At 53.1% G+C, this 13,357-nt stretch overlaps 2 protein-coding genes across 2 annotated transcripts in view; one reads left to right on the forward strand and one right to left on the reverse strand.

The window, feature by feature from the left end:
* The window catches only part of LOC138768212 (uncharacterized), a 40,006-nt gene extending 28,461 nt beyond the window's left edge, over positions 1-11,545 (reverse strand). Inside the window, exon 1 of the mRNA XM_069946372.1 lies at positions 11,517-11,545. The gene's annotated coding sequence lies outside the window, so the exon portion shown is untranslated. The remainder of the gene's footprint in view (positions 1-11,516) is intronic.
* LOC138768211 (amine oxidase [flavin-containing] A-like) overlaps positions 9,727-13,357 on the forward strand; it is a 70,561-nt gene continuing 66,930 nt past the window's right edge. The window contains exon 1 of the mRNA XM_069946371.1: positions 9,727-9,866. Coding sequence (XP_069802472.1) covers positions 9,821-9,866 — 46 coding nt within the window. The 5' untranslated portion in view covers positions 9,727-9,820. The remainder of the gene's footprint in view (positions 9,867-13,357) is intronic.

Consider the following 13,357-nt stretch of genomic DNA (forward strand, 5'->3'; position numbering starts at 1 on the left):
ATTGGGGGTTGTAGTAGGGCAGTATTGGGGGTAGAAGTAGAGCAGTATTAGGAGTAGTATTGGGGGTAGTAGTAGGGCAGTATCGGGGGTAGTAGAAGAGCAGTATAAGGAGTAGTATTGGGGGCAGTAGTAGGGCAGTATTGGGGGTGGTAGTAGTAGAGCAGTATTAGGAGTAGTATTGGGGGTGGTAGTAGTAGGGCAGTATTGGGGGTAGTAGTAGAGCAGTATTAGGAGTAGTATTGGGGGTAGTGGTAGGGCAGTTTTGGGGGTAGTAGCAGAGCAGTATTAGTAGTATTGGGGGTAGTAGTAGAGCAGTATTAGGAGTAGTATTGGGGATAGTAGTAGGGCAGTATTGGGGGTAGTAGTAGAGCAAGATTAGGAGTAGTAGTAGAGCAGTATTAGGAGTAGAATTGAGGGTAGTAGTAGAGCAGTATTAGTAGTATTGGGGGTAGTAGTAGGGCAGTATTAGGAGTAGTATTGGGGGTGGTGGTAGTAGAAGGGCAGTATTGGGGGTAGTAGAGCAGTATTAGGAGTAGTATTGGGGGTAGTAGTAGGGCAGTATTGGGGGTAGTAGTAGAGCAGTATTAGGAGAAGTAGTAGAGTAGTATTGGGGGTAGTAGTAGGGCAGTATTAGTAGTATTGGGAGTAGTAGTAGAGCAGTATTAGGAGTAGTATTGGGGGTAGTAGTAGAGCAGTATTAGTAGTATTGGGAGTAGTAGTAGAGCAGTATTAGGAGTAGTATTGGGAGTAGTAGTAGAGCAGTATTAGGAGTAGTATTGGGAGTAGTAGTAAAGCAGTATTGGGGGTAGTAGTAGAGCAGTATTAGGAGTAGTATTGGGGGTAGTAGTAGGGCAGTATTGGGGATAGCAGTAGGGCAGTATTGGGGGTAGTAGTAGAGCAGTATTAGGAGTAGTATTGGGGGTTGTAGTAGGGCAGTATTGGGGGTAGAAGTAGAGCAGTATTAGGAGTAGTATTGGGGGTAGTAGTAGGGCAGTATTAGAAATAGTATTGGGGATAGCAGTAGGGCAGTATTGGGGGTAGTAGGAGAGCAGTATTAGGAGTAGTATTGGGGGTAGTAGTAGGGCAGTATCGGGGGTAGCAGAAGAGCAGTATAAGGAGTAGTATTGGGGGTAGTAGTAGGGCAGTATTGGGGGTGGTAGTACTAGAGCAGTATTAGGAGTAGTATTGGGGGTAGTGGTAGAGCAGTATTAGGAGTAGTATTGGGGGTAGTGGTAGAGCAGTATTAGGAGTAGTATTGGGGGTAGTGGTAGAGCAGTATTGGGGGTAGTAGTAGAGCAGTATTAGTAGTATTGGGGGTAGTAGTAGAGCAGTATTAGGAGTAGTATTGGGGGTGGTAGTAGTACGGCAGTATTGGGGGTAGTAGTAGAGCAGTATTAGGAGTAGTATTGGGGATAGTAGTAGAGCAGTATTAGGAGTAGTAGTACAGCAGTATTAGTAATAATGGGGGTAGTAGTAGAGCAGTATTAGGAGTAGTATTGGGGGTAGTAGTAGGGCAGTATTCGGGGTAGTAGTAGAGCAGTATTAGGAGTAGTATTGGGGGTAGTAGTAGAGCAGTATTAGGAGCAGTATTGGGGGTAGTAGTAGAGCAGTATTAGTAGTAATGGGGGTAGTAGTAGAGCAGTATTAGGAGTAGTATTGGGGGTGGTAGTAGTACGGCAGTATTGGGGATAGTAGTAGAGCAGTATTAGTAGTATTGGGGGTAGTAGTAGAGCAGTATTAGGAGTAGTATTGAGGGTAGTGGTAGAGCAGTATTAGGAGTAGTAGTAGGGCAGTATTAGGAGTAGTATTGGGGGTGGTGGTAGTAGTAGGGCATTATTGGGGGTAGTAGAGCAGTATTAGGAGTAGTATTGGGGGAGTAGTAGAGCAGTATTGGGGGTAGTAGTAGAGCAGTATTAGGAGTAGTATTGGGGGTAGTAGTAGGGCAGTATTGGGGGTAGTAGTAGAGCAAGATTAGGAGTAGTAGTAGAGCAGTATTAGGAGTAGTATTGAGGGTAGTAGTAGAGCAGTATTAGGAGTAGTATTGGGGGTAGTAGTAGGGCAGTATTAGGAGTAGTATTGGGGGTGGTGGTAGTAGTAGGGCAGTATTGGGGGTAGTAGAGCAGTATTAGGAGTAGTATTGGGGGAGTAGTATAGCAGTATTGGGGGTAGTAGTAGAGTAGTATTAGTAGTATTGGGGGAGTAGTAGAGCAGTATTAGGAGTAGTAGTAGAGCAGTATTAGGAGTAGTATTGGGGGAGTAGTAGAGTAGTATTAGCAGTAGTAGTAGAGCAGTATTAGGAGTAGTATTGGGGGAGTAGTAGAGCAGTATTGGAGGTAGTAGTAGAGCAATATTAGGAGTAGTATTGGGGGTAGTAGTAGGGCAGTATTAGTAGTATTGGGAGTAGTAGTAGAGCAGTATTGGAAGTAATATTGGGGGTAGTAGTAGAGCAGTATTAGGAGTAGTATTGGGGTAGTAGTAGGGCAGTATTGGGGGTAGTAGTAGAGCAGTATTAGGAGTAGTAGTAGAGTAGTATTGGGGGTAGTAGTAGGGCAGTATTAGTAGTATTGGGAGTAGAAGTAGAGCAGTATTAGGAGTAGTATTGGGGGTAGTAGTAGAGCAGTATTAGTACTATTGGGAGTAGTAGTAGAGCAGTATTAGGAGTAGTATTGGGAGTAGTAGTAGAGCAGTATTAGGAGTAGTATTGGGGGTTGTAGTAGGGCAGTATTGGGGGTAGTAGTAGAGCAGTATTAGGAGTAGTATTGGGGGTAGTAGTAGGGCAGTATCGGGGGTAGTAGAAGAGCAGTATAAGGAGTAGTATTGGGGGCAGTAGTAGGGCAGTATTGGGGGTGGTAGTAGTAGAGCAGTATTAGGAGTAGTATTGGGGGTGGTAGTAGTAGGGCAGTATTGGGGGTAGTAGTAGAGCAGTATTAGGAGTAGTATTGGGGGTAGTGGTAGAGCAGTATTAGGAGTAGTATTGGGGGTAGTGGTAGGGCAGTTTTGGGGGTAGTAGCAGAGCAGTATTAGTAGTATTGGGGGTAGTAGTAGAGCAGTATTAGGAGTAGTATTGGGGATAGTAGTAGGGCAGTATTGGGGGTAGTAGTAGAGCAGTATTAGGAGTAGTATTGGGGGTAGTAGTAGGGCAGTATTGGGGGTGTTAGTAGTAGAGCAGTATTAGGAGTAGTATTGGGGGTGGTAGTAGTACGGCAGTATTGGGGGTAGTAGTAGAGTAGTATTAGGAGTAGTATTGGGGATAGTAGTAGAGCAGTATTAGGAGTAGTAGTAGAGCAGTATTAGTAGTAATGGGGGTAGTAGTAGAGCAGTATTAGGAGTAGTATTGGGGGTGGTAGTAGTACGGCAGTATTGGGGATAGTAGTAGAGCAGTATTAGGAGCAGTATTGGGGGTAGTAGTAGGGCAGTATTGGGGGTAGTAGTAGAGCAGTATTAGGAGTAGTATTGGGGCTAGTAGTAGGGCAGTATTGGGGGTAGTAGTAGAGCAGTATTAGGAGTAGTATTGGGGGTAGTAGTAGGGCAGTATTAGGAGTAGTATTGGGGGTAGTAGTAGGGCAGTATTGGGGGTGTTAGTAGTAGAGCAGTATTAGGAGTAGTATTGGGGGGTGGTAGTAGTACGGCAGTATTGGGGGTAGTAGTAGAGTAGTATTAGGAGTAGTATTGGGGATAGTAGTAGAGCAGTATTAGGAGTAGTAGTAGAGCAGTATTAGTAGTAATGGGGGTAGTAGTAGAGCAGTATTAGGAGTAGTATTGGGGGTGGTAGTAGTAGGGCAGTATTGGGGGTAGTAGTAGAGCAGTATTAGTAGTATTGGGGGTAGTAGTAGGGCAGTATTAGGAGTAGCATTGGGGGTAGTAGTAGGGCACTATTGAGGGTAGTAGTAGAGCAGTATTAGGAGTAGCATTGGGGGTAGTAGTAGGGCACTATTGAGGGTAGTAGTAGAGCAGTATTAGGAGTAGTATTGGGGATAGCAGTAGGGCAGTATTGGGGGTAGTAGTAGAGCAGTATTAGTAGTATTGAGGGTAGTAGTAGAGCAGTATTAGGAGTAGTATTGGGGATAGCAGTAGGGCAGTATTGGGGGTAGTAGTAGAGCAGTATTAGGAGTAGTATTGGGGGTAGTAGTAGAGCAGTATTAGGAGTAGTATTGGGGGTAGTAGTAGAGCAGTATTAGGAGTAGTATTGGGGGTAGTAGTAGAGCAGTATTAGGAGTAGTATTGGGGGTAGTAGTAGAGCAGTATTAGGAGTAGTATTGGGGATAGCAGTAGGGCAGTATTGGGGATAGCATTGGGGGTAGTAGTAGGGCAATATTAGGAGTAGTATTGGGGGTAGTAGTAGGGCACTATTGAGGGTAGTAGTAGAGCAGTATTAGGAGTAGTATTGGGGGTGGTGGTAATAGTAGGGCACTATTGGTGGTAGTAGAGCAGTATTAGGAGTAGTATTGGGGGTAGTAGTAGAGAAATTTTAGGAGTAGTATTGGGGGTAGTAGTAGAGCAGGGGAGAGATGTGGGGGTACTGTATCATACAGAATCCCCTCCCCATATACTGTTTACTAGGCCCTGAATGGGGGAGGGGATCCTGTGTGATTCAGCACCCACCTCCATCATGTACTGCATACTGCTCAGGGCCTGGTGCTCATAGATACAGGGAGGAGGGCCCTGAACAGTACATGGTGGAAGGGGGGGGCTGCATCATACAAGATCCCCTGCCCCCTTTCTGTATACTGCACAGCTGTGTGTGTTTGTTCATAGAGTGTATTGTGCAAAGTTATGAATGTGTGTGTAAAGTTTAGAGATGTGTATGTCTGTTTGTACAGTGCAGAGTTTGTGTGTGTGTGTGTGTAAAGGGTACAAGTGCAGAGGTTGTGTGTGTGTAAAGGGTACAGTGCAGAGATTGTGTTTGTGTGTGTGTGTGTGTGTGTGTGTGTGTAAAGGGTACAGTGCAGAGTTTGCGTGTGTGTGTGTATGTAAAACATACCGTACAGTGAAAAGCTGTGTGTACAGTGCAGAGCTGTGTATGTCTGTGAGTACAGTGCAGAGTTGTGTGTGCATAAAATGTACAGTGCAGAGTTTGTGTAAAACATACAGTACAGTGCATAGCTGTGTATGTCTGTACAGTGCAAAGTTGTGTGTGTAAAGTGTACAGTGCAGAGCTATGTAAGTCTGTGTGTACAGTGGTGTGTGTATGCATAAAGAGTACAGTGCAGAGTTGTGTATGTGCATAGGGTACAGTGCAGAGTTGTGTATGTGCATAGGGTACAGTGCAGAGTTGTGTATCTGCATAGGGTACAGTGCAAGCATACTATCCCGCCCACTTGTCTTTCCTTGGTGATACTCGCACTCGTAAAGCACTTTATTGATTCTTGTACATTGCCTGAGGCTGCACTTTTGTCAGGGTTTTACCCTTCATTAATAATGTATATATGTATATATATATATATATATATATATATATATATATATATATATATATATATTTTTTTTTTTTTTTTTTTTTTTTTTCTGCAATGTATATTCTTCTGCAATGTATTGCTGATACGATCTATATAGTTGGAGTTTGGAGTTATCCTCTTTGTGTGGATTTTGTCATCTTTTAAATGCTTTTAATTGTTGTTTTCTGTGTATTACGAATAACATTGATTGTTTATAATATATTTTGTGTGAGTGCAGCCTCTATATATAGGTCCATGCTTTTTGTCTTATTGATGAGTACAGTGCAGAGTTGTGTGTGTAAATAGTACAGTGCAGAGTGGTGTGTATGTGTGTAAAGGGTACATTGCAGTATTGTGTGTGTAATGTGTGCAGTGCAGATTTGTATGTGTGTATAAAGAGTACAGTGCAGAGTTGTGTGTGTGTGTGTATATATGTATGTATACACTGCCTCCTCCTCTCTCCCGGGCTCCTGCCCCCCTCTCTCCCCCGGGCTCCTGCCCCCCTCTCTCCCCCGGTCTCTTGCCCCCCTCTCTCTCCCGGCTCCTGCCCCCCTCTCTCTCCCGATCTCTTGAGAAAGTCCCGAGTGGGGACGGAACGCGTGGGGTTCAGTGGACGCCGACATGGATCTCCTTTCCTGGTGATATACATTGTTTTCTTGGGCCGTTGGCCTTTTTCATTTTACCTTGTAGCTTCATCTTTGTACTTGTGTCTATTTCATTACCTCATATTCACACCGGTTAGGATCCTTTTTACTATATGTTCGGCTTGTCCTGGTACCGTGCTTATTATACACGGTACTATGGTGGTTCTTTTTGTGTATTTTAGATGCTTTTAATCAGTTTTGTCCCACTGTTTGTTCGGTATCAATAAAGTTTATTTTGATGTACAATATTCTCTTTGGTTTATTTTTCTTTGGATGTGCCACCGATATTTTTGGCATGCTCTTCTCTGTGGTTTCTGATTAGCATTTTTTCATGCCAATTCGGTTAGAGCACCCATATGTTATTGCAATAATTTTCTTTTCTTTAAATTTTTGGAGTAGTGCCTTGTCCTCGCTTTTTGTTTTACTGTGTATTACGAATAACATTGATTGTTTATAATATATTTTGTGTGAGTGCAGCCTCTATATATAGGTCCATGCTTTTTGTCTTATTGATGAGTACAGTGCAGAGTTGTGTGTGTAAATAGTACAGTGCAGAGTGGTGTGTATGTGTGTAAAGGGTACATTGCAGTATTGTGTGTGTAATGTGTGCAGTGCAGATTTGTATGTGTGTATAAAGAGTACAGTGCAGAGTTGTGTGTGTGTGTGTGTGTATATATGTATGTATACACTGCCTCCTCCTCTCTCCCGGGCTCCTGCCCCCCTCTCTCCCCCGGGCTCCTGCCCCCCTCTCTCCCCCGGTCTCTTGCCCCCCTCTCTCTCCCGGCTCCTGCCCCCCTCTCTCTCCCGGCTCCTGCCCCCCCCTCTCCCGGTCTCCTGCCCCCCCGCCTCTCCCGGTCTCCTGCCCCCCCCCGCCTCTCCCGGTCTCCTGCCCCCCCCCGCCTCTCCCGGTCTCCTGCCACCCCTCTCTCTCCCGGCTCCTGCCCCCCTCTGTCCCGGCTCCTGCCCCCCCTCTCTCTCCCGATCTCCTGCCCCCTTCTCTCTCCCGGTCTCCTGCCCCCCCCTCTCTCCCGGCTCCTGCCCCCCTCTCTCCCCCGGGCTTCTGCCCCCCTCTCTCTCCCTCCCGGCTCCTGCCCCCCTCTCTCCCAGGCTCCCCCTCTCTCTCCCGGGCTCCTGCCCCCCTCTCTCCCGGTCTCCTGCCCCCCCTCTCTCTCCCGGCTCCTGCCCCCCTCTCTCCTGGCTCCTGCCCCCCCCTCTCTCTCCCGGTCTCCTGCCCCCCCCCCCCCCCGGTCTCCTGCCCCCCCCTCTCTCCCGGTCTCCTGCCCCCCCCTCTCTCCCGGCTCCTGCCCCCCTCTCTCTCCCGACTCCTGCCCCACCTCTCTCCCGGGCTCCTGCCCCACCTCTCTCCCGGCTCCTGCCCCCCTCTCTCCCCCGGTCTCCTGCCCCCCCCTCTCTCCCGGCTCCTGCCCCCCCCTCTCCCGGTCTCCTGCCCCCCCCTCTCCCGGCTCCTGCCTCCCCCTTTCCCGGTCTCCTGCCCCCCCCCCTCTCCCCCGGTCTCCTGCCCCCCCTCTCCCCCGGTCTCCTGCCCCCCCTCTCTCTCCCGGCTCCTGCCCCCCTCTCTCCCTCCCGGTCTCCTGCCCCCCTCTCTCCCGGTCTCATGCCCCCTCTCTCCCTCCCGGTCTCCTGCCCCCCTCTCTCCCCCGGGCTCCTGCCCCCCCTCTCTCCCGGGCTCCTGCCCCCCCTCTCTTTCCCGGCTCCTGCCCCTCTCTCTCCCCCGGGCTCCTGCCCCCCCCTCTCCCCCGGGCTCCTGCCCCCTCTCTCCCCCGGGCTCCCCCTCTTTCTCCCGGCTCCTGCCCCCCTCTCTCTCCCTCCCGGGCTCCTGCCACCCCTCTCTCTCCCGGCTCCTGCCCCCCTCTGTCCCGGCTCCTGCCCCCCTCTCTCTCCCGATCTCCTGCCCCCCTCTCTCTCCCGATCTCCTGCCCCCCTCTCTCTCCCGATCTCCTGCCCCCCTCTCTCTCCCGGTCTCCTGCCCCCCCCCTCTCTCCCGGCTCCTGCCCCCCTCTCTCCCCCGGGCTTCTGCCCCCCTCTCTCTCCCTCCCGGCTCCTGCCCCCCTCTCTCCCCCGGGCTTCTGCCCCCCTCTCTCTCCCTCCCGGCTCCTGCCCCCCTCTCTCCCCCGGGCTTCTGCCCCCCTCTCTCTCCCTCCCGGCTCCTGCCCCCCTCTCTCCCAGGCTCCTGCCCCCCTCTCTCCCGGTCTCCTGCCCCCCTCTCTCTCCCGGTCTCCTGCCCCCCCTCTCTCCCGGCTCCTGCCCCCCTCTCTCTCCCTCCCGACTCCTGCCCCACCTCTCTCCCGGGCTCCTGCCCCACCTCTCTCCCGGCTCCTGCCCCCCTCTCTCCCCCGGTCTCCTGCCCCCCCCCTCTCTCCCGGCTCCTGCCCCCCCCTCTCCCGGTCTCCTGCCCCCCCCCTCTCTCCCGGTCTCCTGCCCCCCTCTCTCTCCCGGTCTCCTGCCCCCCCCTCTCTCCCGGCTCCTGCCCCCCTCTCTCTCCCTCCCGACTCCTGCCCCCCTCTCCCCCGGGCTCCTGCCCCCCTCTCTCCCAGGCTCCCCCTCTTTCTCCTGGCTCCTGCACCCCTCTCTCTCCCGGGCTCCTGCCCCCCCTCTCTCCCGGCTCCTGCCCCCCTCTCTCTCCCGGTCTCCTGCCCCCCCCTCTCTCTCCCGGTCTCCTGCCCCCCCCCCCCCCTCTCTCTCCCGGTCTCCTGCCCCCCCCTCTCTCTCTCCCGGTCTCCTGCCCCCCCCTCTCTCTCTCCCGGTCTCCTGCCCCCCCCCTCTCTCTCTCCCGGTCTCCTGCCCCCCCCTCTCTCTCCCCCGGTCTCCTGCCCCCCCCTCTCTCCTGCCCCCCCCCGGTCTCCTGCCCCCCCCTCTCTCCTGCCCCCCCCCTCTTTCCCCCGGGCTCCTGCCCCCCCCCCTCTTTCCCCCGGGCTCCTGCCCCCCTCTCTCCCCCGGTCTCCTGCCCCCCTCTCTCCCCCGGTCTCCTGCCCCCCTCTCTCTCCCGGTCTCCTGCCCCCCTCTCTCCCCCGGGCTCCTGCCCCCCTCTCTCTCCCCCGGTCTCCTGCCCCCCTTCTTTCTCACGGTCTCCTGCCCCCCTCTCTCCCCCGGGCTCCTGCCCCCCTCTCTCTCCCCCGGGCTCCTGCCCCCCCCCTCTCTCTCCCCCGGGCTCCTGCCCCCCCCCCTCTCTCTCCCTCCCGGTCTCCTGCCCCCCTCTCTCTCCCTCCCGGTCTCCTGCCCCCCTCTCTCCCCCGGGCTCCTGCCCCCCTCTCTCCCCCGGGCTCCTGCCCCCCTCTCTCCTGCCCCCCTCTCTCTCCCGGTCTCCTGCCCCCCTCTCTCCCCCGGGCTCCTGCCCCCCTCTCTCTCCCCCGGTCTCCTGCCCCCCTTCTTTCTCACGGTCTCCTGCCCCCCTCTCTCCCCCGGGCTCCTGCCCCCCTCTCTCCCCCGGGCTCCTGCCCCCCTCTCTCCCCCGGGCTCCTGCCCCCCTCCTCTCTCCCCCCGGCTCCTGCCCCCCTCTCTCCCCCGGCTCCTGCCCCCCTCTCTCCCCCCTCCGCTCCCTACAATGTCCGGATCAGCCAATCCCTCCCCGGCCTGGCCGTCAGCCCGACCTTCCCACCGGCAGAGAGGGAGGCGGCTGAGCCCGGAGCCCGGACCAATGCCCGGGAGGGGGAGGGGCGGCCGTGCTGATGTGCCGGGGCTGGCAGGGCTCTCCGCGGCGGGGTCACCGGCAGCACAGCAGCCATGAGCACCGTCTATGATGTCGTTGTGATCGGTGGCGGCATCTCAGGTCAGATCCTTCTTCCCGCTGTTTATTCCTGTCTGTCAGCGGCAGCTTCGCCATCAGTGACCGGTTCTCTGAGCATTGTAGCTGCCGCCATGTAACCGAGCCCGGGATCCCGGTGCCAGCCCGCCCACAGAGTCTGTAGCCGGTCCCAGCCGGGCAGGAGCGGATCCGTGCGATCTGATCGCTGCGATAGGGATTGTGCATCGTGCATTGTATAGTGAGGAGTCTGTTACTGTACGGAGGGGGCGGGGGCTGCTGACAGGTGGGAGGGGACGAGGGCTGCTGACAGGTGGGAGGGGGCAGGGGCTGCTGACAGGTGGGAGGGGACGGGGGCTGCTGACAGGTGGGAGGGGACGGGGGCTGCTGACAGGTGGGAGGGGACGGGGGGCTGCTGACAGGTGGGAGGGGACGGGGGGCTGCTGACAGGTGGGAGGGGACGGGGGCTGCTGACAGGTGGGAGGGGGCGGGGGCTGCTGACAGGTGGGAGGGGGCGGGGGCTGCTGACAGGTGGGAGGGGGCGGGGGCTGCTGACAGGTGGGAGGGGGTGGGGGCTGCTGACAGGTGGGAGGGGGCGGGGGCTGCTGACAGGTGGGAAGGGACGGGGGCTGCTGACAGGTGGGAGGGGACGGGGGCTGCTGACAGGTGGGAGGGGACGGGGGCTGCTGACAGGTGGGAGGGGACGGGGGCTGCTGACAGGTGGGAGGGGACGGGGGCTGCTGACAGGTGGGAGGGGACGGGGGCTGCTGACAGGTGGGAGGGGGCGGGGGCTGCTGACAGGTGGGAGGGGACGGGGCTGCTGACAGGTAGGAGGGGACGGGGGCTGCTGACAGGTGGGAGGGGACGGGGGCTGCTGACAGGTGGGAGGGGGCAGGGACTGCTGACAGGTGGGAGGGGGCAGGGACTGCTGACAGGTGGGAGGGGACAGGGGCTGGTGCTGAAAGGTACTACATATGTTAGAAGGACTTGTATGAAATCTAACCTGCTGATATGTCCCTATAGCACTCGGGGTGCTGAGGATGAAGGGAAACCTCTAACCTTCAGAGTTAAATCACTATGCTAAGACAGTATTGTGGAGAACTAAGGGCCGGACTATGGGGCAAATTGGTGCACTGGGGGCCGGACTATGGGGCAAATTGGTGCACTGGGGGCCGGACTATGGGGCAAATTGGTGCACTGGGGGCCGGACTATGGGACAAATTGGTGCACTGGGGGCCGGACTATGGGGCAAATTGGTGCACTGGGGGCCAGACTATGGGGCAAATTGGTGCACAGGGGGCCAGACTATGGGGCACATTGGTGCACTGGGGGCCAGACTATGGGGCAGATTAGTGCACTGGGGGCCGGACTATGGGGGGGAGGAATTGGTGCACTGGGGGCAGATTGGTGCACTGTGGTTAAGACTATGGGGCAGATTGGTCCACTAGGGGTGGGAATATGGGGCAGATTGGTGCACTGGGGGTGGGAATATGGGGCAGATTGGTGCACTGGGGGTAGTAGTCCCACCCACAGTGCATAAAACCACCTTATTATTAGCATAGTGATTTAACTATGACAGTAAGAAACTTTTCTTCATCCTCAGCGCCCAGTGCTCTATAACCTGCTGAGTTATTAATAGAGGTTATTGTCCAGCCTACTGAATTTTTCTTACACTACCTTGCTGGCACAGCGATCCCGGTGACACGGTCCAATTAAAAAAAAACTCCCAACTGTTTCCTGTGATTGGTGGCGATTTCTTCACGTGTACCTGCCCGTTCTATGCAGTGGAGCTCCCCCAGTGTGACAATATCTCCCCCCTCTGTGACGCAGCCAGACTTGATTCTGATGGAGATGCGTCACCGAGAGGAGGGGATATCCTTACACTGGAGGCTCTAGTGTAAAAAAAAAAAACTTCAGTAAGCGAATTGGTACATTTGCTTTTGGATTCTACCGCGTTCACAATGCAGTATACATGACCCAGAGGTAGGGAATGGTAAGACAAATAAAAAAGCGAAAATAATAAAAATAGATTTGCATTGGTGCTGCTGGGCGGGATGTGATTAAATCTTCTTTCGTTCACATTAACCAGTATCAGAAAGATATACAGATTTGTAATTTACTTCTATTTAAAATCACAAGTATTCCAGTACTTATCAGCTGCTGTATGTCTTGCAGGAAGTGGTGTATTCTTTCCAGTCTGACACAGTGCTCTTTGCTGCCACCTCTGTTCATGTCAGGAACTGTCCAGAGTAGTAGAAAATCTCCATAGAAACCCTCTCCTGCTCTGGACACTTCCTGACATGGACAGAGGTGGCAGCAGAGAGCACTACGTCAGACTGGAAAGAATACACCACTTCCTGCAGGACATACAGCAGCTGATAAGTACTGGAGATTTTTTAAAATAGAAGTAAATAACAAATCTATATAACTTTCTGAAACCAGTTGCTCTGAAAGTAAAATATTTGTTGGAGTACCCCTTCAAGATTTTATCACCTCCAAACCTTGGACAGTGATCTTTGGATTTTTGTTATTTAACAAAGCTTATCAGCGAAGTTCTTGTAACATTTTTATTGCGGTATACCGGGTGTGAAGCTCAAGAAAGTGGGGCATAGTACGTCACAGCTTGCAACCAGTAGTAGATAGTAAAACTCCTTAGCAGTCTAAGGGCAAAGTCCAAAGTTGTAACGACTTGTAATGTATTGTAGTCCTTTACATTAAAGTGTCACTGTCGTTATAACTTTTAAAATCTAAATAAAAGTAGATGTTATAAAGCAAGTTTACAAAATACAGACATTACCAGAAATCCAGGTCCAGTCTCCTGAAGGCAGCTATATAACAGCTATACTTACTGTATCCAGGTCCAGTCTCCTGAAGGCAGCTTTATACCAGCTATACTTACTGTATCCAGGTCCAGTCTCCTGAAGGCAGCTATATAACAGCTATACTTACTGTATCCAGGTCTAGTCTCCTGAAGGCAGCTTTATACCAGCTATACTTACTGTATCCAGGTCCAGTCTCCTGAAGGCAGCTATATAACAGCTATACTTACTGTATCCAGGTCCAGTCTCCTGAAGGCTGCTATATAACAGCTATACTTACTGTATCCAGGTCCAGTCTCCTGAAGGCTGCTATATAACAGCTATACTTACTGTATCCAGGTCCAGTCTCCTGAAGGCAGCTATATAACAGCTATACTTACTGTATCCAGGTCCAGTCTCCTGGAGGCAGTTACATAACAGCTATACTTACTGTATCCAGGTCCAGTCTCCTGAAGGCAGCTATATAACAGCTATGCAATGGCGAGAGGAAATAGAAACTGGGGCACTCACCGATGCTTCCAAGCTCGTAACTTTAATACCGATATTTACAAGTCCATGGTGGAGGGAGGACAGATGAAGTAGCGGGCACCTATACCCCGGAACGACGTTTCACGCCCACTCGGCGCTTCTTCCTGCCGGACCTTCCAGATTGCCTTTACACCGGCACGGGGGGTGACAGGTTACCTTTAAGGACTGTAC

The sequence above is a fragment of the Dendropsophus ebraccatus genome, chromosome 11 (genome assembly GCF_027789765.1).
Source record: "Dendropsophus ebraccatus isolate aDenEbr1 chromosome 11, aDenEbr1.pat, whole genome shotgun sequence".
NCBI classification, from domain to species: Eukaryota; Metazoa; Chordata; class Amphibia; order Anura; family Hylidae; genus Dendropsophus; species Dendropsophus ebraccatus.